At 54.4% G+C, this 27,276-nt stretch overlaps 1 protein-coding gene across 2 annotated transcripts; it reads left to right on the forward strand.

Annotated features, from left to right (window-relative positions):
* The first annotated feature begins 2,417 nt into the window (after positions 1-2,417).
* On the forward strand, positions 2,418-26,494 carry SLC11A2 (solute carrier family 11 member 2). Of its 2 annotated transcripts, none has more exons than XM_074564953.1 (17): positions 2,418-2,701; positions 8,744-8,830; positions 10,138-10,277; positions 10,982-11,107; positions 11,485-11,604; positions 12,696-12,802; positions 13,487-13,557; positions 13,641-13,708; positions 14,055-14,210; positions 14,710-14,868; positions 15,199-15,285; positions 15,826-15,945; positions 16,151-16,300; positions 16,633-16,706; positions 16,865-17,018; positions 18,850-18,903; positions 25,052-26,494. In XM_074564953.1, exons 2-17 carry the CDS (start codon positions 8,794-8,796, stop codon positions 25,127-25,129), a joined length of 1,701 nt encoding a protein of 566 aa, XP_074421054.1. In that variant the 5' UTR covers positions 2,418-2,701; positions 8,744-8,793; the 3' UTR covers positions 25,130-26,494. The 2 variants fall into 2 exon arrangements, with proteins under 2 accessions (XP_074421054.1, XP_074421053.1); XM_074564952.1 differs by having other exon boundaries at positions 2,579-2,701; positions 10,141-10,277.
* Positions 26,495-27,276: the final 782 nt, after the last annotated feature.

Raw genomic sequence — 27,276 nt, forward strand, 5'->3', positions numbered from 1 at the left:
GTCCCTCCCGCAGACAACCTGCAGCTGAGCGACTGAACCAGTTCTGCAGCTGCTCCCGGAGCAGTTCCGTGTGGGTCATGTTTGCTTTCTCAATTTGAAGTGCCACAAGAAACACCTTCAGAGGCCTTTTAGGAAAAAACTGCTGTTTCTACCCCTGCCTGTGAGCTCTGCCGACTCCTTTCCCCTTTGGGCACCGCTAAAACCAGGCGCTATGTTGCCTCTTACAAGTCTCTGGCAGCTCTTCCGTCTTCTGTGAATCCTTGGGGATGCTTTTCCCGGCCGAGCCCCCTCTCCTTCCTCTGGCTGGACCCCAAAACCTCCCCGCTCCCTCTCAGCAGCCCAGGGACACCGGAGTGCGTGGTGCTGGTCACGCACGCCCGCGTCTTTGCCCTCCTGCCTGGTGAGTCTTGAAGGGTTGCACATTCAGCTGTTGCTTATCAGAAAGAGGCACCAGGGGCTCTTTTGTAGAGAAAAAAGAAAAAAAAAAAAAAACGACAAACCCGGGGTTATCGCTCTGCCTCGGCGGGTTTCGGACCAGCGGGGATCGGTGATAATAGATTGTATTGATCCAAGCTGGGAAGGGATCGTGTCTTATCAGCGCTGCACGTACCGGCGTCTGTAAAATGCCCTGTAAATGCCAGTTTGGGCTCTAATCTGTCAAATAGCTCTAGTGGAGCAGAGTCCAGGCCATCTCATGTGCTAATTACCAGAGGACGTCTGATGCTCGACCAAATGGCCTTTTAATTGAGCCTCCTGGGTTGATAATGTGCCCTGGGCAGCATTAACTCACCTTTCCCCCCTCAAGCCCAACGCTGCCGCTCGCCATGGGGACAAGGCTGCACATCAAAGCGTTCGGCCGCCCTGTTAACCCCCCCTTAACTCGGCGTTATTTATAGTTCTTTAATAAACGATAAGGCTGAAGCAGATGTGGTTGTTTTCGGGAGACTTTGAGTTGTCTCCTGAGCTTCCCTCGGAGAACTCCGCACCAGCGGATCGGTGTGGGTGCTGCGGGCGGAGGAGGGAGGGAGGGGAGGGTGGGGACACCTCTTATATAGAGAGTGGAACGCAGACCGGGCTGTCTGGTCCCAGAAACCGCCAAGAGGGAGAAGCGGCAACACCATGCCCAAGAAATACACCCTCAAGGAGAGCTCGCCCAGCTGCGAATTGGGTGAGTGCCGCAAACGCCGATGCTGGCGAGGTGCGGGGTGGTGTTGCTGATGGGAAGCATCACCCTCATCCCAAAATACCCTGGGATTTGGGGAATAATGTAAATTTTCCAGCTTCGAGCCAAAAGCTGTTGGTAAACCACCTCCCGCGAGGTGGTCTTGCTGATAGGAGGCATCACCCTCATCCCAAAATACCCTGGGATTTGGGGAATAGTGTGAATTTTCCAGCTTCAAGCCAAAAGCTGTTGCTAAAGCACCTCCTGTGAGGTTTCTCACATCTGCCCGTGCTTTCGGCGAGGCCGGGCGGCGTGCCGGCACGGTGAGGGTGCTGTACTCGCATTCCCGTGCGGGAGCGATGCTGCGATTTGGTTTTAATTTCCCTCTCCGATGCCCACGCTGTCAGGTCAGCCATAAGGTTAAATCCGCGACAGCGGAGTCTCTCATCTCCCGGATTTCTCCTCTTATTTTTCCAGGATTCGGTCATTTCAGCAACATCCCATGGTTTGGGTTTTTTTGGGGGTTTTTTTTGCGTTTAAATAATAAGGAACACGGGTTGCAAAGCCTCCATGTTTGGGAAAAGCAAGGAGCTGCCCTCCCCACTGCGAGCCGCTTGGCTCGGCGAAGGGCTCTGGTTTTCAACAAGCGGCTTCTCCCGTGCGGATCGGGGTGTCCTGGTCCATCAGCCGGGATCTCCACGCACTCTCCCGCCTGTCCACGGTCAGGCCGTGCTTCCAAAGGAGCGCTCTCGGTGATCTCCCATGAAATTAAAAGATGGGGATGGTGGAGATCGGAACACGGAGAGCTGGTGTGCCGCTGGAAGCGATGCCGTGGTGCTCCTGCCACGCGCTGCTTCCCGGGGGCGTCTCAACAATTAAATCTGTTGCTTTAATTCTCGGGAAGGGGTTGCTTAATCCTAAATTTTCAAGGGAGCGTGCAGAGTGCGAGGAATTCTGTAGAACTGCAGCGTTTCTCTCTGAAAAAAAAGAAGGAAACAAAAGCCAAATCAAGACTCTTCTCCCCCAAAATACAGATTTTTTTTTTTTTTTTTTTTTTTTTTTTTTTGGTGAGATGCAGCTGCATTTAGAAATAATTCCCACATAACTGGGTCTGCGGCCGTTTGCCCGCAGCCAAAAATCTGGAAAATTGGGGTTTTGGCATGAAAAGCGCCGCTGAGGCCGGCGAGGTCCTGGCGGGGCGGGCTGGCTCCTGACGGACCCGCGTATTTTGGGGCGGAATAAGCCGCTGTGAGGTAAATCCTCGGGGCAGGGACAAGGCCCGGCCGGGCCCGGGGGTCGAGGAGGGCACGGCTGCGGCCGGCGTGTCCCCCCCAACCCCGCAGCCTGTCCCGGGGACTGTCGTCGTCCGTCCCCCCCCCCCGCCCCACGCCGGCCCCACGTCTCCCGTGTCGCCGGTCGCTCGGAGCACGTCACGGGGCGGGCTGAGGCGATGGCGGCGGCGGCGGCAGTGCGGGCCTCGGCCGGGGCATGAGGCGGCGGCGGCGGCGGCAGCGGAGGCGGCCGGGGGCGGCCGAGGCGGTGAGCGGCGGGGGGCTTGGGGCGCGCTGAGGGAATGGCGGGGGGACCCCCCCTGGGTGTGCTGGGGGCGGAGGGGGGAGATCCCCGTCTCAGGTGATCCCTGGGGGGGGTTCCCCCGCCTTGAGTGATCCCTGGGGGGTGCTCTGGGGGTGCTGGGGGGTGCTCCCTCATCCCTGGGGGGGGTGTCCCCTAATCCTGCTGGGGGGGTCCCATCCCCCCCCCCCGAGGGATCCCTGAGGGATCCCAGGATATTCTGGGGGGGATTCTCCTTCGGTCGGGGGGTCCCTTGCATGTGCTGGGGGGGGGGGGGGGGGGGGGGCAACCCTCCCTCAAGTGGTCCCTGGGGGATCCCTCCCCATCGAGTCATCCCTGGGGGGGGGTGTCCCCATTGAGTGATCTCTGGGGGTCTCCTACGTGTGCTGGGGGGGATCCCCCCCCATTGAGTGATCCCAGAGGGGTCCCCTGGGTGCTCTGGGAGGGGGGAGGAAATCCCCTCAGTTGATCCCTGGGGGTCCCCTGGGCGTGCAGGGGGGAGGGATCCCCTCAGCTGATCCCTGGGGGTCCCTTGCATGTGCTGGGGGGGTGGGATCCTTCCTTAAGCGATCCCTAGGGATCCTCTGGGTGTGCTGCAGGATCCCCGCATCAGTTTTGCAAGGGGGTGCCATGGAGCCGCTGGTCCCCAGCACCCCGGGCACTGCCCACCCCCCACCATAGCAGGGACCCCCATGAGCCCAGGCTCGCTGGGTGCTCGGTGACCTTGTGGGGGTCTCCTGGCCCGGGGGGGGCTCCCCGAGGACAGGCTCTCCTCGCCACACTGAAGCCGCTGGTGGCCCAGGGTTGGATCCCCCGACTCATCCTCTGCCTCCCCGCCGAGGGCCGGGTCAGACATTAATCCTCCGGCGCGGTACCCTCCCCTCGGGGCTTGGGACAAACTTGTCCCATGTAGCCCCAGCCTTGTCCCTTGTGTGTCCGAGTGTTTATAGATGTTTAGAGATGAACTTCGTACCGGGGCTTGTGACTAGAGAACAGCTCTTAAAGCCTCGGCTGGCTCGGCAGCCGCCCTGGGGAGCTCTGCCTGCCCAGCTGAGGGATCCATGACACGTGTTTCGTGCCCCGTTATCGTGGCAGAGCCACAGCCGAGCGTCCCCGGGGTCCAATCTCCGGCGCCTGTCTCGGGTTATTGCGGTGGGGAAGCCGAGGCCGGCCGGTGGCGATGGCTCCCGGGGCAGTTCTGCCGGTGCCTCATGCCAGGCCGAGCTCAGCGAAGGTCAGCGTGACCCTGGCAGGGATTCACATACCCGGTCTCAGCCTCACCCTCCGGAGGTGCAGTCCCTGACCAAAGTCCTCGCATGACTGCAAGGCAGAGGTTTCCTCCGAGGAGGGATAAATGCTCTTTCCTGCAGTGAGCACAGCTCATTAAACGGGCAGGGGGAACCATCAAACCAGCTCTCGAGCACCGGAGTTTGTTGGGAGAGCGGGACTCTGTGGTCGGTGATGAGATAACAGCTCCGTGTTCGATGTGGGACGAGGCTTGGGGCATCCAGGGCCATACGTGGTGGCCCCACAGCTAATCTCTTTTTTTCCCCACTTGACAGCACTTCTTAACCAAAGTTTCCACAGTTGCCTTACGTTTTTTGAGGGCGTTTTTAAGCCCCGAGCCTCACGGCTGCTGCTAGAATAGAGCTTTTCAATCAGTTGGATTTATTACATGTTGTGAAAATATTTGAAGTCTCCGGTGTGCGCCAGCCCCTCCTTTCCACGCTTACTAAAAGCAGATGAGAGCAGCGGGGAGCAGCTGCAGGGGCTGCCTCCTGAATCCAGGAGCCTTTGGATCGAGCAGGCTGGTGAGGAGAGCTGCTCCTTGCTTCCAGGTTCTCGTTTCCCAGGTCTTGTTCTCCTTCCATAGAAATAAATACATCGTGCCGTGTCTTTCTAGAAGGAGAGTGTGCTCGGGTGAGCAGGGCGGGCTCGTCCCCCCATGCCTTGGCTCCTGCATCCAGGCCATGTCCCAGCTCAGGTGGAGCGAGTGGGCGACGCCGGGTGAACAATTAGCAGGGGACGAGCTCGTCTGACCCATTTAGGAGGCAGCCGGGTGACCTGCCTCGGCGCAGCTGAGTGGGGACTTCAGCGATGGGAGCGAAGCCAATGTCGCAGCCTTTTCTTCACCTGCTTTTGTCATCTCTGGTCATCAGCAGGAGCGTGGGTGAGAGAGCGAGGAGGAATCCTGTGGGGACAAACGCCGCCGCCTAGGACTCTCCGCCAGGTCCGTGCAGAGGAAAAGGTTTTTCCAGGGTTGGGACCTGGCGGTGCCAGTGCCGGCAGAGCGGTGTGGGCGTCTGGAAAGCAGGCAAGGGGGTGACCTGGTTGTGCGGGCAAGGAGTTACCCCTGTTGGGAAGATGAGTGATTAACCGGGTTGTCTGCCCCGGTTTTGGTAGGCGTGTTGCGCTCAGGGCCACCCTTGAGTGACTTGTATAACAAGAGCTGGGAGAAACGGGGTCGGGTTTTCGGTGTGACCATGTAAAGGGCTGCCCGGCGCGGCCTGCGTACCAACAAAATGCCACGCTAACGAGACGTCGTCCCCAAAACCACTCTAAAAGAGTTAACGATGGCGGCGTGCCCCACAGGAACCAGAGTTCAAAGCCTGACATCAAATGCAGAAATCTCAATCGCAGGAACCGCTCCCAGCATGAGACAAGACTTGTCTAACAAACCCCTGTGTCTCCACATTGAGGATCAGTGAGCAGCCGTCGGCTCCTTGGCTTTCCCCTTGTCGGCTTCGCTGCTTTTGTGGCTGTCGAGAAGAAAAGACCCGTTGGACCGAGGCTTGTGGTTTCATCAGTGAAAAGGGAGGGTGTAGATGGGAGAATGATCCGTTGTTCGCTCCGCGGGTATTGAAGGTCTTAGACAACAGTGCTAGTGTCTTCGCTTCTTCGATTTGAGCAACCTCATGATATTCTGCTCTTGGCTTTTTGTCTTATTCCAAGGAATATTTCTCCTGGGAAGGCGGCTGCCTTGCCTGAGTGTGAATATGGGGTATAAAGTCAAATCCAGCAATGGTTACGGTGAGTGTGTTACCTCCAGGAGGCAGCATGTGGCCTGGTGAGCCCATTCCTGGTGTTGAGGAATTGCTTGAAGACCACAGAATCATAGAATGGTTTGGGTTGGAAGGGCTGAGACTCACGCCAAGACTCCTTGTAGGCAGGATAAGCTGACGGATTTGTTTTCTCACCATTCTATTAATATTGTCACATTTCACAGGCATTAAAGTCGGTCACGGGGTCAGAACAGATGGGGAAGTTGAGGCTTTCGTGGCCAGATTTGCTTAGGAATCTGTTGTGTGCTGCGCCCACCGACCCACATGGCCTTTCCCCTGCTTTTTTGACCATCTCTTTAGCAACTCACTCGTTCGTTGTTCCCAAAAAGGCCTCGATTTAATGACGCAGCAGGTGAAAGGTTGGCGGAGACTTCGGAATAATGCACATTTCTTCTGTACATCTCTGTACATTGCCAGAGGTGTAAAATCATGGAATGGTCAGAAAAGCAGGAACAGTTTGGGTGGGAAGGGACCTTGAAGACCATCAGTGTCACGCCCTGCCCTGGGCAGGGACACCTCCCCCAGCCCAGGTTGCTCCAAGCCCCGTCCAACGTGGCCTTGAACCCCTCCAGGGATGGGGCAGCCACAGCTTCTCTGGGCAACCTGGGCCAGGGGCTCACCCCCCTCACAGCCAAGAATTTCTTCCCGAGATCTCATCTAAATCTCCCCTCTTTCAGTTTAAAACCCTTAAAATCCTATGGCTCCCCTCCCTGCTCCAGAGTCCCTCCCCAGCTTTCCTGTAGCCCCTTGAGGGACTGGAAGGGGCTGGAAGGTCTCCCCGGAGCCTTCTCTTCTCCAGGCTGAACCCCCCCAGCTCTCTCAGCCTGTCCCCACAGCAGAGGGGCTCCAGCCCTCTCTCCAATTCCGAGAAAAGGATGCCGTGCGGGACAGTGTCAAATGCTTTGCACAAGTCCAGGTAGATGATGTCATGATGTCACAGTGGTTACGGGTAGAAGGAGCGATAAATCCCAACCATTTTTATCCTGCAGTTTCTTTATTCCCTAATTTCACCTGTGTTGAGAGCAGCGGCAGGGTCTCCCTAGAGCTTTCCCTTTAGAAAAGCAGCCAGGCGTGGATTCAGAGTGGGCAAAAAACATCCCTCAGATGCGTTTTCACCATCTCTGTGTTGATATCTCTCCGCTTCCCAGCGATGCCGGAACCCTGCGAAGCCGCGCAGGCAGAATATTCGCACCTGGCTGCAGCCGGTGGCTGCTCTTCTTGGAGCTCGGTGGGAGAAGGCTCTGTGGGCAGTGTTTCCAGCCCGGCACGTGTAGGGAAGTGATCCCTGCACCGGGTTGTGAATGAGCTCGTCACGAGCTGGGCAGCTGCCGGCGGAGATAGGGGAACCGAATTCGCTCCCACCCAAGCTGGGATGAGTTTTGCGAGGAGATATTAAGGTCGGTGTGGCAGCATAACGAATGTTCCCCATGTGATCTTCTTCCTCTTCGCCTTTGTTAACGGAGTGAGTGTTTCGTGGGACTCGCTGCCAGGGTAAGCGCTGTTCCTCCTGAAGGAATTCGATTTCAGGGAAAAGATGGCTTATTGCTAAACTTTAGGGGTTTTTTTTGTAATGAAAGCTCGTAGGCTTAGTGCTTTAAAAAGGAGCCTGTAGAGAAAGAAAATAGCGTATGTGATAAATAAAAGCTTCGTGCCAGCCTTGGGGCTGTCCCCGTCCAAGCGGGAGCTGCTGGAGGGAGCAGTCTGGGGACTGTGGTCACTGTGGTGGCTGGAGAGGTGGCACATGTCCCCTCCCTGGGCCGTGGTGGCGGGAGGTATTGACTCACCGTTTCTCCCCAGGGCATGTAGTGCTTCGGTGGCAGTTAAAACCTGGAAGGGGCAGGGGCTGTTCGGGGCCCTGATGTGTTTAAGATCGCGGTGGCACGGCTCTCCGCGGTGGCATCTGGCGTCTCGCTTCCTTCCAAGTCATGCTCGAGGAGCAGCAACATAAGTGGGATGGGAAATGTTATGGTTTAGTGAAACCTCATCACCTCGCTCCACTGCTGGAGCCTGCTTTATTCCTCCTGCTGCCCCGGAGTCAACGCGTTAACATTTGAGTATATCGGGATAGAGAAATAGCTATTGTAGCCCTGCCTGCAACAAATGGTATGGCTCCAGCCCTGCCTGAAGTTCCCTCTCTGCATTATTTTAGTGTGCCTGGCTGGGTTACAAACCACCTTTGGAGCTGGTTATGGAACTGAGAAATTCATCTTTGAAAACCTTAAAATCGGTTCAAATCACCGAAAAGGAGTTCTTGGCTAATGTTTTCCATTTATGTCTTCGGTGAACCAATATTGCCTTGTTATAAGGAGATCTCCCGTTAATTTACAATGGGCTTTGAGGGAGATTAAGTGCTTTACATACCAAACGAATATACTGTTGGCACTTTGACTTGTCCTTGAGGGGTTTGGGGGGTTTGACCTTGTTAAAGCCCGGAGGACGCCAGCTTCATCCGAAGTCCCGTACCAGATCCCAGTTCCTTCCTGCGTGGGTTAGATTTAAAATTTAAAAATACACTGTGATGAAAGAGTTAACATCGTGCCCTTAAAAGAAACTTCAGATGGCCTGTAAAGGGTGCGGCGTAGATCTAATAACCGTGCCTGGAAGGGGAGGGATGGTGTGTGATTTTTACACATAAAGGAAATTCCACTCTTGTTTCTTTAGCTGGAGTTTCACAACAGCCGCTGTCCTAAGCCTGGCCGCTTGCAAACACTTGTGTCGCCTTGGTTTGCCCGGTCGGTCCACTCATGCCGCCTTCGTGTTGTTGCAACACGGAGTTTCCAAGCAGGTCCCAGACAAAACACTCCTCTCCTGGCCCTGCAAGGTTCTTCGGAGCTGGAAAAGGGCTGGAGAAGTGAGTCTGTCCCTGCCAGGAGCTGTTGGTTCTGTGGGCTCTCTTGCTGGTTTTTATTCTCCTTCCTGACAGGTTTTTTCCCCCTCTTCTTTACAGCCAAGGTAGCCAATATAAACCAGTTCCCAGGCCACCAGAAGGGTTCCACCATGGGGAACTCCGACACGGACCAGAAGGCATCCTACGGTAAGGCTTGCTTCGCGGCACGGCAGATTTGCTCTCATACATCCGCCTTCCATTTAATTAATTCCTTTGTCCTGCAAAAACCACCCCAAGGAGTCTATGTGCCTGTTTACCACCCCATACACCTGATTATCACAGCGGACACAAACCCTCGCGCTTCTGACATGACCCCAGGAGGAGATTTGCGGTTCCTGGGGCTCACTCAGCCTTGTTTAACCAGGTGAACAAGCCTGTCTTGTGCAGACCGATCTCTCTGCTGCCCACACACGCACACACACACACACACACTCCCCCACGGCTCTAAATCCCTTATGTAAACGGGGCTGTCCAGGGCAGGCAGCCCTGCCAGGTGTTTGGGAGGCAGGGAAAAAGGAGGAGCAACCAACTTGGCTTTACTTTGATGATGCAATAGGAAACTTGGTAAAAGAGCTGGCCTTGGTTTTCCTCCTCCTCTTACAAAGGCTGGGCGCTCGGCACACATGCGGCCCTTCCGCTCTTAGAGCAAAATGCCACGTAGGGAGAGAAAAAGTGAGTATTGGCTCGGTTCGGGAAAAGGGGCTTTTTGCTGAAGGCGGGCAGGGGAGGAATCGGGTGCTATTATGAGTTTGAACACATGATTTGTGAGAATGTGCATTTGCGTGGCTGGACGAACCCTGCGCACCTTCCTCACAAGTTGAATGGAGAAACTGTCCTGAAAATCCACCCAGGCTGGCTCTCCCGCCTGTCTCTCCTGCTCTAGGAGAAGGGAAAATTGTCAGGCAGGCTCCTGACCGTCACTTGCTTCCAAACAAGTGCTGCCTTGTGCGTTCCCTGCAGCTCGCAGGGAATCGGGGTCCCTCCAGGACTAAACTTCTCGCAGGTGGTCTGTTCAGCCCGGAGAGTTTGGGGTAACGCTCTCCGTAATGGAGCGTAAATAGCCACAGGTTTCTCTTGGATCTGGCATGTTTGATCCCAGTTAATCATTACAGTAGTACTGCGGGGCTGCTATTACATCGCGCAGTGCCCCATGACAGCTTTTTTAAAATTAATCTGAATAAATAAACTGCCAGCTAGCCGGCCTCCTCTCACTGCGTGGGAGAGGGAGAGTAGGGGCAAGGCAGGGTGGTCTCCCAAGGTGGGTTTACAGCAGTACATGTTATTTTCATTCGATTGTCTCTTAGTAGCCTAATTAGCATTAGCTGTGAGGGCAGAACACGCTCATTTTTGCTCTGCCTGTGGGTCTTGCCAGGCCTCTGCCACGTTTTTCTGTGTTTCCGGGGACCCTCGCTCACTCCTCCTTCCTTTCCTGCTTCTCTTTCCCCCCCTGGCAGAAGATGCCTCTGGGGATCACGGGGAGGTGGTCAGCACCATTTCCAGCAGCATGAACCCGCTGCAGCCGCCGGACGCCTCCTCGGAGGAGCCTTTTACCACCTACTTCGACAGCAAGATCCCGATTCCCGAAGATGAAACGGTGAGTGCGGCTGAGCCCTCCTCCACTCCTTCCGATAGCAAAATCCCATCGGAAAAACCTGCAAGCGCTTGAGTCATTCCCTTGGGTGCCAGTTCCCCTTCTTGCCCAGACTGGGGAAGGGTGGCCGGGCGTCTGGATGGAGGTCTGAAGGAGAAGGGAGTGCGGGATCTCCTGTGCTTGCTGCGGAGTTAATGATTCATCACTCAGGGTTTGACTCCTGGGAAGCTCCAGGCATCAGCATCTGCTAAAGAGCAGAGGAATGTCTCGTAGCCCCAGGGGAAGGGACCTTGGTTCTTTGTTCCCTTATCAAGGAAGAGTGCTTCATGGCCTTTGCGACAGCACTGGCCCCTTCGTGGGGGTGTATAGGTGCCCTCTGTGCTTTTGGTTAAGCAACAATTCGGGAGGATTCATCCCCCACCCAGGTTTACACGAGCAGCATGTCCTTGGCTGTTCCAGAATCTGGTCCTAAACTCTTTAGATTAGGAGCAGAAATTGCTGGAGGGTTTAGGATGGGATGAAAGAACAGGCTGATCTGGCCAGTGCTGTGGCAGCGAGGAAATCGAAATCAAATCCCAGCTGTCTCTTGCCATTTTTTATGCCTGATAGCCGGGGTGGTTCACGGGGACGATGTGTCCCCTGTGTTAGGAGAGGGCTCCGCTGCAGGGCTGATGCCTGACGCCTCGATCCTCTCTCCCTTTCTATAGCACTCCTGCTTTAGTTTCCGCAAGCTCTGGGCTTTCACGGGGCCGGGTTTTCTGATGAGCATTGCCTACCTGGATCCGGGCAACATCGAGTCGGATTTACAGTCCGGGGCTGTCGCGGGATTTAAGGTCAGTGCAGAAACCTACAGATTAAACGCTGTAAATTGTGCAAACCGTGGACCCATCCATGGTTTAGGGCAGGAGTACTGGCGGTGCTGCTGTTGCTGCTGAGCTGAAAACACTCCGGGGAAGGAGAAGGGGAGCGTGAGGCTCTCATATGCCCTCTCCAGCAGTGACTCCTGGCTTTGTATGCATTTGGATCCTTCCTGTGCAAGCTCCGGGCACATAAAACAGCCTCCAAATGACAATAACGTGTATTTTAAAAGGCCTGTGATTCCTAAAGGTGCATGTAGGGCGCAGGCGTCTTAGGGGACCTGGGACCTTGTTTGTGGCCGTCGTTTCTTGCTGCCCCAACGCACCCACTGCTGCCTTCGTGTCTCCCTCAGCTGCTGTGGGTCCTGATGCTGGCGACGATCATCGGGCTGCTCCTGCAGCGGCTGGCGGCCAGGCTGGGGGTGGTGACGGGGCTGCACCTCGCCGAAGTCTGCAACCGGCAGTACCAGAAGGTGGGTGGCATCCCGGGTGACATCCCGGTCCTTGGCAGTACGGAGGGGCTCTTGGGACCATCCCACGGGTCTGGGTTCTCTCACCTGGGGCTGGCAGGTCGCAGGGGACTCGTGAAGCGTCACTGCTGCCTGGTGAGTGCCAAATCCTCCTCAGGAGAAAGCGTTCCCATTGGTGAAATACATTTTCATTGTCACATCTTGCTTTACTCTCCCAGCTGGGGGATTAAGTTGATTTCTTGTGGTTTGGCTCACAGTTGGGAGAAAGGCAGATTTAAAGGAATATTTTAATTGTGGCCCTAATGTAGCAGCAACGAAGGGCTCGTTAAGAACCCAGGCCATTAGAAGAGCAGATGGGGGATGCTTCAGGTCCCATCGGTGTCTTCTCCATCTTGGAAAAGGAAAGCACGAGGCGGGAGGTGGGTGAACGTCCTGGCATTTGCCAGCGAATTGCAGACAGAGTCAGGAATAAAAGCCAGGATTTCAGCTTTTCTGTTTGGACCACTGCCTCCTGAAGCTGAAATACTTTTTGCTTAAATAAACTCAAGGAATCATGAGGAGAGAAATGGCGCTTTAAGACCAGACCCTTCCATGGCTGTTACATTTCCTTGCTTAAGAAACCTTCACGGCTTGTGTAAGAAAGGGCCCTGCGTCTCGTTCAGCTGAAGATGAGTGAGGCTGGGCTTTGGGAAAGGGCTGTGGGGAAATCTGGGGAGTTTGACGTTTCTCATCCAACACCCGAGACTTTGTCATGGGTCTGACCATGTCAGATACCTTCTGATGCTCCTTTCCAGCGCCTCGGTACACAGAAACACCTAGTTCTGCTCTGGCAATGAGCGAAACGTATTGAGGCGAGTAATTTAGATTATATAAGTGACCCGGGAACCTCCTCCAGTGATTGCCACAGGTAACCTGCATTCCTGCTCTGGACCAGCCATGAAGTGACAATTATCAACGTGTTTTCCACACCATGGCTGGGGAAAGGAAAACATTCCTAAAGGCTTGATCGCCACAACCCTGCACTCACCTAGGAATTTAAAGGGAGAAGACATTTTCCCTCTTTTTAATGGTGTCGGATATTTCTTCACCTCTAGGTTCCTCGGATTATCCTGTGGCTGATGGTCGAACTCGCTATCATTGGATCCGATATGCAAGAAGTCATCGGCTCGGCGATTGCCATTAACCTCCTGTCTGTGGGGAAGTAAGTTGGGTTTGTCGTCAGAGGGCAGCAGGAAATGAGTGCTCCCCTCTAGGAGGAAGAAAGTGACACTGTGTGTGCCAAAAAAGACTCATTTATTTCCTATAAATCTTCCGAAATCAGCTCTTTGTCGAGGGTGATTCATCTAAGCTGTGATAGCTCTTGGATGACTCAGCCTTTGGTGCCTGTTTCTTTTTTTTTTTTTTTTTTTTTGGCTATAAGGAGAACTGCGGGTTCTGGCTTTTATTTTAGCTGTAACTGATACGCGCCAAAATTGGGCTGCAGCTTTCCTGGCAAATTTTATATTCCTAATAAAGGACTCCTAGAAAGGTGTCCTCTTCGGCCAGGAAGGTTGGAAATGCAAATGTAACAGCAAGCTACAATTTTGTACCAAGGAGCTAGTCAAAGCCCTGCTCGCTCCTGTCATTCTCAGCGTGCACGTGGGATTTGCTCTCCAGATTTGGGGAGAGAGCTCTTATCTGAGCTGTTTGTGCAGAAAACAAACCTACGGTCCCTTGCCCAGCGCAGCCGAATGCCTTGTCGGCCTGCAAACAAACCTTGGGGTTCCAGCCCCAAACAAGGGCCCTAAATAAAAAGAGATTTTTGGACTCTGAAGCGTTGTTGTGGCTGGCGGATGAGGTCGGGGTGGTTTGTGAGCTGATGTCTGCTCCTGCTCGTCTCCCGCAGGATCCCGCTGTGGGGCGGCGTGCTCATCACCATCGCCGACACGTTCGTCTTTCTCTTCCTGGACAAATACGGTAATTTCTTCTCCCGAATTCCAGAAACTAAAGCTGAGATTCAGCTTTTCTCAATTTGCTGATGGTTCTTTTTCTTCTCACAGGCTTGCGAAAACTGGAAGCGTTCTTTGGTTTTCTCATTACCATCATGGCACTAACGTTTGGATACGAGGTACCTTCACCTTCTCTCTCGCTGTTTGGTGACACGCTCCCTCTCCCCTATCACTACTCCTGTGCCGACCAGCACCAAAACAGCGGGGCAGACACTTAAAATTAAGGTTTTTTGAAGCCGGGTGTGTGTTTCCGATGTGTGGCCACCATCCAGCTCACACCCTGGCTGCACCGGCGGTGCAGCATCCCCGCTTTTATTAACCAGCCGACAATTGCGCGTTCTGGTTTTGCTTTTTACCAAAGCGGCCACATTTTGGCTTTCGAGCATCTTCGAACGAGCAGCCTAAGCGGCTGCGTGACGTGTGTCGCGCTGAAAATACCCGTGTTTCTTTTGTCTCTGTGCCCAGTATATCACAGTCAAACCCGACCAGAAGAAGCTGCTGCAGGGGATGTTCATCCCATACTGCCAGAACTGCGGGACGCCGCAGCTGGAGCAAGCCGTGGGAATCGTGGGCGCCGTTATCATGCCGCACAACATGTACCTGCACTCTGCCTTGGTCAAGGTAAGCGGCTGCGCTAATTAGGGGAAGCTGTCCCTGCCCAGGGCAGAGGGGCTGGAACCAGATGATCTTCAGGATCCCTTCGAACTCTAACCATTCCATGATTTATTGGGATGGCGCCCTGGGAGGCCTGAAATACTCGAGAGATCGCAGCCTCTGGGAGTCTGCTTTAAGCATTTGCTTTGTTGGGGACATAACAAACCCCCTGAAGGGGGCTGGTCGGATTCCTGGCACGGGGAAAGCCGTGAGAGCTCCAGGGATGCGTGTCCTTTACCTGTGGATCTGGGGCCAGAAGTGGTCTCTTGGTTAGCGCAGCCACGCTGGCAAAACCAGCCGTTCGCTTCTGCAAATGTTGGGGTTTGCTTTTTCTTCCCTCCGGCATGTTCTCTTCCCATCCAGTGACCCGTGTCCCACTGTCTAATACAGTATAGTTACAGATAGAAGCAATATAATAGTAAATTCCTGTTTCTCAAGCCTGTTGTTGTCACAATCCCCTTTTCAGTCCCGGCAAGTGAACCGTGCAAACAAGAGGGAAGTACGAGAAGCCAATAAGTATTTCTTCATCGAGTCTTGCATCGCTCTCTTTGTCTCCTTCATCATTAACATCTTCGTTGTGACCGTCTTCGCTGAGGCTTTCTTTGAAAAAACGAATGCGGATGTGGTGAGTTGGGGCTGGGATTTTGCTTTATCGCGGACCAGCTGACGCCGAACCCTGGGGCTGTTGGAGCAGTAACGGGGACTGTGTGGGCAGAGGGGCAGCTCTGGCCCTTATCAGTGCCCCTGGGTCAAGCACAGCCCCTATATTCTGTGTGTAAATCTGGGGGAGAAAGAACGGGAGTGCTGGTTATTTCCATTTAAACCAGCCTGAAGAGGCACCCAGCACCTTGGGACCTCCAGCACCCGCTGCTCCTCGCGTGCAGCCTTTTCTGCTCGTCCTGCCTTCCCTCTCGCCGAGCAAACCCAAGCCTCCTGCCCCTTCGTGTCGTTGCAGAACACCGTCTGCGTGAACGCCAGCAGCCCGCACTCCTCGCTCTTCCCCAGCAACAACGAGACGCTGGAAGTGGATATCTACAAAGGGGTGAGTGACCCGTGGGGCGGGATGTCCCCATCGATGGCAGCCTGGCGTCCTTGTCTGATGGCGGCCGCTGCTTTTGGGTAAACAGAAGCTGTTTGCTTCTGTTTACAGCTCTTGCTGGAAGCTGAAGGCCGGGACCTGTGATGGGATGGCCAAAAACAGAGCCGGAGGAAATCCCTGGGGATCCTTGAGCCCAGCCCTTTGACCAAGCAAAATTATCTGTCCCTTCCGAATCGTGCTGCACCCAGCCTGGCCCCAGAGACTCCCTGCTGTCTGCTCCCCTCTTTTATTAGCTTGGCCACGACGAAGCTTTTCCTTGCATGCATCCTCAGTCTGCTTTGTTAAAACTGCAGCCCGTGAGGTATTGCCTTATCTGCTGCCGGCATGGGGAATGCTTTTCCCGCTCCTACAGATGGATTGTTGTTTCTCTTTCAACTCAACGCCCGTGATTAATGTGGTCACAAGGGAATGCGCCTACTTTTTGTTGTTCCCGCTCTCAGATGCGAGACTGAACTGACGTGAGACTGCAAATCTCTGTTCCAGGGCGTCGTTCTGGGCTGTTACTTCGGCCCTGCTGCTCTCTATATCTGGGCGATCGGGATCCTCGCTGCCGGCCAGAGCTCAACGATGACAGGGACGTACTCCGGGCAGTTCGTCATGGAGGTAATTAGCACTCTTAGTGTCTGTGTGCATCCTCGTTCTCTCTATTCCTGAGCCTTTAAAGCTAATATAGATGGACGTACTCTTGGTGGAAGCTCCATAAATCTCCTTTCAAATAAATTAGCTTTTAATCCTGCCCCGAGCCCCCCTCTTCCTTGACGTCTCCGTACCATTTTCACGCAGCAGCTGCTCTGTGTTTTTCCTGCAGGGCTTCCTGAACCTGCGGTGGTCCCGATTTGCCCGGGTGCTGCTGACTCGCTCTATCGCCATCACCCCCACCCTCTTGGTTGCCATCTTTCAGGACGTCGAACACCTGACGGGAATGAACGACTTCTTAAATGTTCTTATGAGCCTCCAGGTGAGCAGCAGTGCCCGACTCGGGGGGTCAGTTCTCGGAGAAAAACATCTAGCACTGAATATTTCAGTTTCGGGTGCCTGAGGGCTCGCAGGAGCAGCTGAGCAGAGCGAATTACTGTCAGGAGATGTTGATCTACTGGGGGGAGGTGGAGAGGATCAGCCAAGGTCTGAAATTGCTTCCTTCTTCCAGCCAGGGGAAGTCCCTTTGACTCACTTTACAATAGCTTTGGGGAAATGCTGTCGGATATGAGCAAGCTTTGGATGTTTGTCCATGCTGAGATAATCAGAACAATTTCCACTCTTTATTCTTCTGTATTTTCTTGCTTCTTCCAGCTTCCGTTCGCTTTGATCCCTGTCCTGACGTTCACCAGCCTGCCCAGCGTGATGAATGATTTTGCCAACGGATTGTAAGTGCGAAGGGAATCGCCTCCGAGCAGGAGACGGCGTGTTGCTCACCTCAGGCGCACGTTTCATTCCTCCCCTCCCCTCCTGGCCTAGAGCATCTCCTCCAAACGCGGGAGTGGCCCCTCCGCCTCACCCCGTTGTGCTCTGGTTTTGCTCGCAGGTTCTGGAGGATCGCTGGTGGCGTCCTCATCCTCCTGATCTGCAGCATTAACATGTACTTCGTGGTGGCCTACGTCATGTCCCTGAACCACTTGGCTTTGTACATCGGGGCTGGCATTCTCAGTGTGATCTACCTGTCCTTTGTGGTGTATTTGGTAAGTCTGGTTCAAGCTGAGAATCCTTGTACGCAGAATAAGCCGATGGATTTGTTTTCTCACCATTGTCACACTTTACAGGCATTAAAGTCGGTCACAGGCTCAGAACAGATGGGGAAGTTGAGGCTTTCGTGGCCAGATTTGCTTAGGAATCTGTTGTGTGCTGCACCCACTGACCCACACGGCCTTTCCCCTGCTTTTTTGACCATCTCTTTAGCAACTCACTCGTTTGTTGTTCCCAAAAAGGCCTCGATTTAATGACGCAGCAGGTGAAAGGTTGGCGGAGACTTCGGAATAATGCACATTTCTTCTGTACATCTCTGTACATTGCCAGAGGTGTAAAATCATGGAATGGTCAGAGAAGCAGGAACAGTTTGGGTTTGAAGAGACCTTGAAGATCATCCAGTGCCACCCCCTGCCCTGGGCAGGGCCACCTCCCCCAGCCCAGGTTGCTCCAAGCCCCGTCCAACGTGGCCTTGAACCCCTCCAGGGATGGGGCAGCCACAGCTTCTCTGGGCAACCTGGGCCAGGGGCTCACCCCCCTCACAGCCAAGAATTTCTTCCCGATATCCCATCTAAATCTCCCCTCTTGCAGTGTAAAACCCTTCCCCCTCGTCCCATGGCTCCCCTCCCTGCTCCAGAGTCCCTCCCCAGCTTTCCTGGAGCCCCTTGAGGGACTGGAAGGGGCTGGAAGGTCTCCGCGGAGCCTTCTCTTCTCCAGGCTGAACCCCCCCAGCTCTCTCAGCCTGTCCCCACAGCAGAGGGGCTCCAGCCCTCCCAGCATCTCCGGGGCCTCCTCCGGCCCTGCTCCAACAGCTCCGTGTCCTTCTGATGTTGGTGCCCCAGCGCTGGAGGCAGCACTGCAGGGGGGGTGTCTCCCCCAAGTGGAGCAGAGGGGCAGAATCCCCCCCTCACCCTGCTGCCCACGCTGCTGGGGATGCAGCCCAGGCTGCGGGGGGGTTTCTGGGCTACCAGCGCACATGGCTGGCCTATATTCAGTTTTTCACGCCCCAAGTCCTTCAGCACAGGGCTGGAGATCCCACTGTCCATGTCCCCAGCAAAGATGTTCAATGGTACCCGTCCCAGTACAGACCCTGAGGGACCCCACTCGTCACTGGTCTCCACCCCGACATCGAGCCGTTGGCTGCAGCTCTTTGAGTGCCACCCTCTGGCCAATTCCTTGTCCACCGACTGCTCCACCTGTTGGCTCCGTCAGTGCTGCCCGTCAGTGCTTGTTTATAGAATCACAGAATTATAGAATCATGGAATCGTTGAGGTTGGAAGGGACCGTTCAGATCATGGAGTCCAACCATCAACCCAACGCTGCCCAAACCACCCACGTCTCTCAGCACCGCATCTGCCCGGCTTTTAAACACCCCCAGGGATGGGGATTCCACCACTCCCCTGGGCAGCCTGTTCCAATGTTTGATAACCCTTTCGGTGAAGAAATTTTTCCTAATATCCATCCGAAACCTCCCCTGGCGCAACTTGAGGCCATTCCCTCTCATTCCGTGGGAGAAGAGACCGACCCCCCCTGGCTACCCCCTCCTTTCAGGGAGTTGTGGGGAGCGAGAAGGTCTCCCCTCAGCCCCCTTTTCTCCAGGCTGAGCCCCCCCGGCTCCCTCAGCCGCTCCTCACAAGTTCTCCGGCCCCTTCTCCTTGTCCTCCAGACCCCTCCCCAGCTCCGTTATTCTCTGGACTCGCTCCGGGATCTTAACCTCTAACCCCTATGACTCGGAATGACCATTTATTTCCCGTCGAGCCACGTCGAGTCTGGGTCTCTGTAATATTCCCCCACGTTTCTGATCACCGGCACCTTCTTTAATTGCAGACCTGGCTGTGCCTGATTGCTCTGGGAGTCTCCTTCCTGGCCTGTGGGAAAACGGTAAGCGTCACCAGGACACTGCTGATGGAAGAGTCACCTCCCTCCACTAAATAGAGGTGTCGGTACACAGCGAGTAGCCATCAGAGCCAGTGCGTTTCTATGGTTTACTGTGTGAACGTAACACAAACGTATGCGCGGTCTGCGCAGGCGATGCGCGCGTTCAAAGGCAACCAATCAGATGTACATGTTGGCAAATGCGTTGCTGCTGAAAATCCTCAGAAACTGGACGTTTTCTTTGCTGAACGCCTCTAATCACGCCCCTAAGGAGGAGCGTCCCGTCGGTTGTGCGAATACGGCAGCGGCCGCCTGGTTTCCAGACGCGAAACGCAGGTGGCGGCGCGGAGGGAAGCGCGTCGTGCTGCAAACGGGCTCCTCGTCCCCGCCAACCTCTGCCGCCAGCCTCTCATTTTTGCATTAAAACCGGCAGCCTCTTGTCCCTCGGCATTGTAATCCCCGTAGCAGAAACACTGAAGCTCCAGGTAACTGCTTCTGCATGCAACTGGAGAAGGGAGGAAAAAACAAAAAACAAAAACCGATAAGCTGGGAAATTCAAAACGCACCTTTTTGGGCCATGTTTGAAGGACGCGGCTGCCGCTGATGACACTAAGCGAAGTGTGTGACGCAGTGACACTACGTCCGGAGTCTACCTCTGCGGTCAGATCGTGGCTGCCGTTCCCGAGCTGACTGCGTTTGATTTATTTTCATTTTAATTTTTTTTTTTTTTTTTCACTTGAAAACACTTCTAATTCAGTGCGGGGCTGACCGCCATGGCGCAGCCTCCACGAGGGCGGAATGACGTCAGGAAATCTCAGTCTCGTCAGTTATCATTATTTTATTTTTAATTGCCTGGCATGTGATTTTGGTGGTCAGCAAAGGAAACGAGTTTGTGGTTATTTATGGGTTTGTTCCCTATGGATGCGATTGATGGAAAACGCTCTTTGTAGTTCTCAAAAATCCCTGGTTTATGGCTCAAAATGTCACATTCTGGGGGGGGGAGGTCAGTGCTGTAACACAAGTGCAGGTTTTTATTTGCTGCTCCTGGCTTGGCCCTGATGTAAATTCACTACGAAGCCTTTCTCGTTGCCCTTCTCGTTAGCGTTTAATGAGTTTCAGGTACCTTTTCGGGAGATGCCTTCACCTGGAAGGCGACCGAAACCCCGCGTAAGCGAGTGATAGAGAGAACGGTACGTTTTGCTTCTGCCGTTAGCAAAGGTCGCCCGTCGTTTCTCCCGGCCTCGGGGGAATTTTGCGGTTACATCCCGCGCGGTGGGGGGGAGGTTTTCGGTGTCTTGGCCACAAAAATCGGGTGTAAACCCGGGGTTTATTTTTTCGCGAGGTTTCTCTTTGACATCGGGATGCCGCGACTGGCCCGGCGCGGTCGAGGCACAGGCATTCTCGGGAAATTCCTCCCCTTCCCTGGCGTTCCTCCCGTCCCCTCTCGTCCCAGGCAGGGAATAAACCCCGCGGAGTTCGGAGCCTCGGAGAGAAGACGAGGTTTGGGGTTTGGGTTTGACTCGGTGATCTCTTTTCTGGCACGAACAAGCCCCAGGCTCTGCCGCTTGCTCGTCTGATGGCCAACGGCACACTCGGGGGGAGCAGGCCGTTGTCAGCTGTCGCTGCCTGAGTTTTGGGGGAAAACAAAAGCTTTTTGACGTTGTCTTCATTGAACAAGTGCGCAAAAAAGACTAAAACTTGTACACAGTATCAAACGAGGAGACTTACTTTGCCTGCCCAAATAGATATATACTTTGAAGACAAAATTATCCTTGTGGAAGATTAATGGCTTTTAAATATTATAGACTTCATGATGTGTCTTGACCCCAGCGCCAGTGACGCCTTTCGTAGACGCAGGTGACAAAACGCAGCGTGAAAACTCCATTTGAATTCCAGGCAAATTAACGTTTACGCTGTTCCTGCCTTTTAGGAAACCCGCTGGACTTCGCTTGCTCCTCCTTAAATTGTGCGAGCGTTAAAACCGCCATGTGTTTCTAGGTTTGCAATTTTAACTAATTCAAAAATCCCGGCGGGATTTAACCCCCGCGTTGGCAATGCTTGGAGGTTTTATACCTATCTCCATGAAAAAAAGCTGGCATGTACATTGTAAGTGGGAACTGGGTGGGGGGGAGTTGTCGGACCGGAGCCTTCCTCGGCCGCCGGGCTCCGCAATCCCGCTGTCTCCGTCCCCCCGATTCTCCTGTTTGGGGGATTTTTGGTTTGTAGCTGTCAGAGGAGATGCTCCTGAAATAATTCATGCCTCTCCGGCGGAGCCTCTGCACCGAGTTATTCTTGACTTCCTTGGGAAACTGATTTTATTTTATTCTCCCCCCCCCGCCCCCGTATCTGCCTTTGAACCAGTTTGTACAAACATCCTTTTCCATTAAAAGACAGATACTTTTTCAACTTGGCTTCCTGGGTCTTTTTTTTTTTTTTTTTTTTTGGAGGTGGGGGGTGAGCTGGGGGGGGTGGCTCTGAATCGCCGGCGATACCTGGCTGTAAAGGAGTCCCCCCCCCTCCCCGCGACGGCTCCGATGCCCCGGGACGGCGCTGGCGGGACGAGCTCCATCCGGCACCATCCCGCTCCCTGTGGCATCCGGACCCTCCCGGCATCCCCGAACCCACGCAGCGGCTCCACTGCCACCGTGTCCCCTCCGAGAGAGCCAAGGATCAGGTCACCGTCAGCCGGGCTGTGCTGTTCCCGCCGGGATTTCTTTGCTGGTGTCCAGGACACGGAGCACGCATCCTGCCCTGCTCTTCCCTTCCCGGCTTTTCCACCCCGGGCGGCGCGTTGCTCCTCGGTCAAACTATCAGCTACACCCAAAAAACCTCCTATTTTACTGGTTTTTATCCCCCCCACCACCCGCCCCCCGGAGCGTTTCCTTTAGCTAAGCCCGAGCGTAGGCGCAGACCTAGTTAAAACAGGGATAAGTTTCAGTAACCTGGTGGGTTCGTAACGCGGGAGGTCGGAGGGATGAGCTAATTATCACTCGTTGCTTAAAAATCGTTGGGGAAAGCGCTGACGGTGCCCCCATCCCACCTCGGACACCGGCTCCGGAGGCTGGAAATCGATGTTATTCCAATACCTGGGATTTCACCTTCCCACCTCGGTGAACATCCCGCTCCCGCGGGACTGAGCTGGGCGCCGCGTCTCTCTCTCTCTCTCTCTCTTAGTCTCTCTCTCTCTCTCGGGGTATTTTATTCTTATTTTATTAATCGGTAAACCTGCCGCGGCGCTCGGGGAGAATGGGAGCCCTTTAGGGTTTGTTTCTATCCGGTACGGATCGCTCCCGGTAAGTCTCGCTCCGTTAAACCCTTGCACTGGCCGAGGGACGTTCCCTGCTCACGTTCCCCTCTGGGAGGAGACGGACACCCCCCTCCACCTCCAATGTATTCTCTTAATTAGCCAACCTGTGTAATCCGTGCTAATTAAGGCTCGTCTACACCCAAAACTTAATTCAAATCGAGAAGGAAATGAATTTAAACTGACGGAGGGGATGCGCTACGGCTGGGCTGGAGCATCACCGCGGGCAGAGCCCTCGCAGTGGCTGGATTTGCTAATAAACAGAAGCGATATTTGGGCTGCACCAAGTTCCCTCTGCTTAATAAGCCCTAATTAACGAAGGCATGGCAGGAGCCGATGCTGTAAGCGATGGTCGGCTTTCCCTTCGCTATCAGCCTCGGCAGTTCCCGCCATGTGCCCTGCAGATTAATTAAGCGCTCGCAATTACCCGGCACCGGTGACCCCCTCCCCAGATTTCGGGAGGGCTCGAGTATTGATTTATTGATTTATTTCACTCTCACGTGGAAAAGTTGCTCTAACGCTGCTTTGCTTTGACGAGCCGGGAGCGGAAACCCGAGAAACCCCAAAGCTTTGGATTCTGCGGATGGAAAAGCGCCGGTGAGGGGTCGGGGGAGCTCGATTTGGCCTTCATTAAACCCTGCCCAAACCAGGCTTCATTAAGCCCTGCCTGACTCAGCCTTCGTTAAACCCTGCCCAAATCAAGCTTCGTTAAACCCTGCCTGACTCAGGCTTTGTTAAACCCTGCACGAATCAAGCTTCATTAAACCCTGCCTGACTCAGGCTTTGTTAAACCCTGCCCAAATCAAGCTTCGTTAAACCCTGCCTGGCTCAGGCTTCGTTAAACCCTGCACGAATCAAGCTTCGTTAAACCCTGCCTGGCTCAGGCTTTGTTAAACCCTGCCCGACTCAGGCTTCATTAAAATGGGCTCAATTCGGGCGTTATTAAAACCCGCCCAACTTGGGCTTCATTAAACTGGGCTTAACTCGGGCTTCGTTAAACCCTGCCCGACTTGGGCTTCGTTAAACTGGGCTCAGTTGGGACTTTGTTGTATCCTGCTTGACTCGGGATTCATTAAACCTTGCCCAAATCAGGCTTCGTTAAACCCTGCTCGACTTGGACTTCATTAAACTGGGCTCAATTTGGACTTCGTCAAACTGGGCTCAATCTGGGCTTCGTTAAACCCTGATGGACTTGGGCTTCATTAAACTGGGCTCAATTTGGCCTTTGTTCAACCCTGCGTGACTGGGGCTTCATTAAACTGGGCTCAATTTGAACTTCGTTAAACTGGCTCAATTTGGGCTTCATTAAACCCTGCTCGAGTTGGGCTTCATTAAATTGGGCTCAATTTGGGCTTCGTTAACCCCTACCTGACTGGGGCTTCATTAAACTGGCTTCAATTTGAACTTCGTTAAACTGGGCTCAACTTGGGCTTCATTAAACCCTGCCCGCTTTGGGCTTCGTTAAACCCTGTCCGACTGGGGCTTCATTAAGCTGGGCTCAACCTGGGCTTCATTAAACTGGGCTCCATTTGAACTTTGTTAAACGGGGCTCAATCTGGGCTTCGTTAAACCCTGCTTGAGTTGGACTTCATTAAACTGGGCTCGACTTGGACTTCATTAAAACCTGCCTGCTTCGGTCTTCGTTAACCCCTGCTCGGCTGGAGCTTCATTAAACTGAACTCAATTTGAATGTCATTAAACTGGGCTCAATTTGGACTTCGTCAAACTGGGCTTAATTTGGGCTTCGTTAAACCCTGATGGACTTGGGCTTCATTAGACTGGGCTCAACTTGGGCTTCGTCAAACTGGACTCAACTTGGGCTTCGTTAACCCCTGCTCGAGTTGGGCTTCATTAAATTTGGCTCAATTTGGGCTTCGTTAAGCCCTGCCCGACTGGGGCTTCATTAAGCTGGGCTCAACCTGGGCTTCATTAAACTGGGCTCAATTTGGACTTCATCAAACTGGGCTCAATCTGGGCTTCGTTAAGCCCTGCTTGAGTTGGACTTCGTCAAACTGGGCTCAACTTGGGCTTCACTAAGCCCTGCGTGACTGGGGCTTCATTAAACTGGGCTCAATTTGGGCTTCGTCAAACTGGGCTTAACTTGGGCTTCATTAAGCCCTGCTCGAGTTGGACTTCATTAAACTGGGCTCGATTTGGGCTTCGTTAACCCCTGCCTGACTGGGACTTCGTTAAACTGGGCTCAACCTGGGTTTCATTAAACTGGGCTCAATTTGAACTTTTTTAAACCCTGCTCAATCTGGGCTTCGTTAAACCCTGCTCGAGTTGGACTTCATTAAACTGGTCTCGACTTGGACTTCATTAAAACCTGCCTGCTTCGGTCTTCGTTAACCCCTGCTCAACTGGGGCTTCATTGAACTGGGCTCAACTTGGGCTTCGTTAAGCCCTGCCCGACTGGGGCTTCATTAAACTGGGCTCAATTTGGACTTCGTCAAACTGGGCTTAACTTGGGCTTCGTTAAGCCCTGCTCGGGTGGAGCTTCGTCAAACCAGGCTCAACTTGGACTTCGTTAAACCCTGCCCACTTTGGGCTTCATTAAACCCTGCTCGAGTTGGGCTTCATTAAATAGGGCTCAATTTGGGCTTCGTTAAACCCTGCCCAATTTGGGCTTCGTTAAGCCCTGCCTGACTGGGGCTGCTCCCGGGTCTAACCCTTCTCCTTCTCCTTCTCCTTCTCCTTCTCCTTCTCCTTCTCCTTCTCCTTCTCCTTCTCCTTCTCCTTCTCCTTCTCCTTCTCCTTCTCCTTCTCCTTCTCCTTCTCCTTCTCCTTCTCCTTCTCCTTCTCCTTCTCCTTCTCCTTCTCCTTCTCCTTCTCCTTCTCCTTCTCTTCCAGCTCCGCCTGGGATTCGCCGCTCGCCCGGAGCTTTTCCTCCTCAACAACATCGATGCCGACGCGCTGGTCGCCCGATGATCCCGCCGCGTTCGCCAGGACGGTGACGGATATATCGGGGCTGCCCCGACACGCTCCCAACTTTGTGCCGCAGAAACACCACACACACATCCCGCCCTGCAGCTCCCCGCGGCCGGGAATCGCCAGCGGGAGCCCGGGATTTGCAGCGGGAAGGACGATGGGATCCGAGTGTCCCGACGGCAAGAAGAGCGGCGTCAGCCGCAGGGGAAGATCCTGAGTCTGGGATCTTTGCTGTGGGGTACCGCAAAGATTCCCCGCACACCCCCCGGCTTTTTTTTCTTGTTTTTCCCCAAAACAGTTGATCCCATTTGGGAAGGGACTCGTCGATGTTTTAATCGATCCGACCCGGGAAAGGATTCGGCGATGTTTTTCCTGATATTGATTCCCGTTTCTCCTGCCTGCCCGGTAGAGCTGCCGGGATGCCGAGCCCTTTTTATTCTGATTTTTTTTTGGGGGGGCGGGGTGTCTCAATTTGAGGGAAAATTCCTGCCTCGGAAAACTGAGGGGGGACAGAGTTTCATTATCAGCGATTTTTATAGAGGCGGGGTCGTGCTCGAATTCCGCGGAATGAGAGGAACCGCGGTGAGAAACGGGGGGTTCGCGACGCGCGGGGCCATTCCCCAGCCGAAACCTACACCCACCACCAAATTACAGCTTTTTTGCCCTAAAAAAACCTGCCGCCCGCACCCCACCTTATTTCAGGGCCGATTTCTACCCCTGCGCAGGCGGGGGCGGCGGCAGCGAAGCTGCTAATTTTTAGAATTTCAGGAAAAAAGCTGATTTTTTTTTTTTTTTTTTTCCTCTCAGGTTGCGGCCTGCCCCCCGGCCTTTCGCCTCGGCCAGGCCGCGCGGCCTTCGCACACGCGCAACGGAGCCGGTTTTTTTCCGGCATTTCGTGACATTTTGGGCGCTGCCGGGACACCCACCCCCCCCACCCCAACCCCCCCCGACCCCCCCTCCTCACCCCCACCCCCGGAGCCCAAACCCCCGCCTCAGGCAGAGTTTCAGGTCTGAGCCCCCCCCCTTCCCCGATGCGCTTTTTACCTCCCCCCCCCCCCTCCAAAAATCTGTTTTATTTGGGGTGATTTGTTTCGAGCCCCCGCCGGAGGGTGGTTTTAGACATCCCACCTTGCCCTTCCTTTAATTAAATCATCCGGTTTAATTAAATCCTTTCCCAATTAAGCCTTTTTTACCTTTGTTTCTACGATACTTCGGCACCAACGTCCTCCACCGCGCGACGGCGGCCCGGGAGGAAAGTGCGACGGAGTTTTCCGGTAAAAGATTCGATTTAAATCTTTTCTGTTCGGTTTTCAGCCCCTTTTAGAAATAAAAACTGATGTTCCCGCTCCCTTTTCCCCCGGGGAATTCGTTAGATTCCCGTTTTTTTTCCGTGCTCGGCGTTGCCCCGTTGGCGTTCGGCTGGGTTTAAGGTAATTAAATATCTGGTGTTCGACGCGGGTCGGGCCCAAATCCCCCGCGGACGCTGATGGGGGGGCGGGGGGGGGACACATTGGTGGGGAAATGGGACCCACGGATTCGATCCACGATTCTGGGGTCCCGAAACCCCCAGTTCTGGGGTAATTGTCCCCAAATTCTGGGGTGCACCGGGGATACTGGGGGGCACTGGGAATCCTGGGGATCATGGAGCGGCAGTGGGGGGCGCTGGGGATACTGGGGGGCACTGGAGGGTACTGGGGGATACTGGGGGGCATTGGGGGCACTGGGGATACTGGAGGGCACTGGGAATCCTGGGCATCCCTGGGTGTCACTTGGGGGCACAGAAGGGCACTGGTGATACTGGGAGGCACTGGGGGCACTGGAGGGTACTGGGGAATACTGTGGGGCACTGGGGATACTGGGGGATACTGGGCGGGGGGCACTGGGGGTCACAAAAGGGCTCTGGGAGTACTGGGAGGCACTGGGGGCACTGGAGGGTACTGGGAATACTGGGGTTACTGGGGATACTGGGAGGAGCACTGGAGGGTACTGGGGATACTGGGGAGCACTGGGGGGGCATTGGAGGGTACTGGGGAATACTGGGGTGTACTGGGGATACTGGGGGGGGGCACTGGAGGGTACTGGGGGATCCCGGGGGGCACTGGGGGGTCACAAAAGGGCGCTGGGGATACTGGGAGGCACTGGGGGCA

This window comes from Larus michahellis, chromosome 22, assembly GCF_964199755.1.
Source record: "Larus michahellis chromosome 22, bLarMic1.1, whole genome shotgun sequence".
NCBI classification, from domain to species: domain Eukaryota; kingdom Metazoa; phylum Chordata; class Aves; order Charadriiformes; family Laridae; genus Larus; species Larus michahellis.

Excerpts from the sequence above, each read along its gene's own strand:
- SLC11A2 (XM_074564953.1), top strand. The coding sequence starts at position 8,794 with ATGGGGAACTCCGACACGGACCAGAAGGCATCCTACG. Across the intron at positions 8,831-10,137 it reads GGACCAGAAGGCATCCTACG|AAGATGCCTCTGGGGATCAC; the intron begins GTAAGGCTTGCT and ends CCCCCCTGGCAG. Across the intron at positions 11,605-12,695 it reads GCAACCGGCAGTACCAGAAG|GTTCCTCGGATTATCCTGTG; the intron begins GTGGGTGGCATC and ends CTTCACCTCTAG.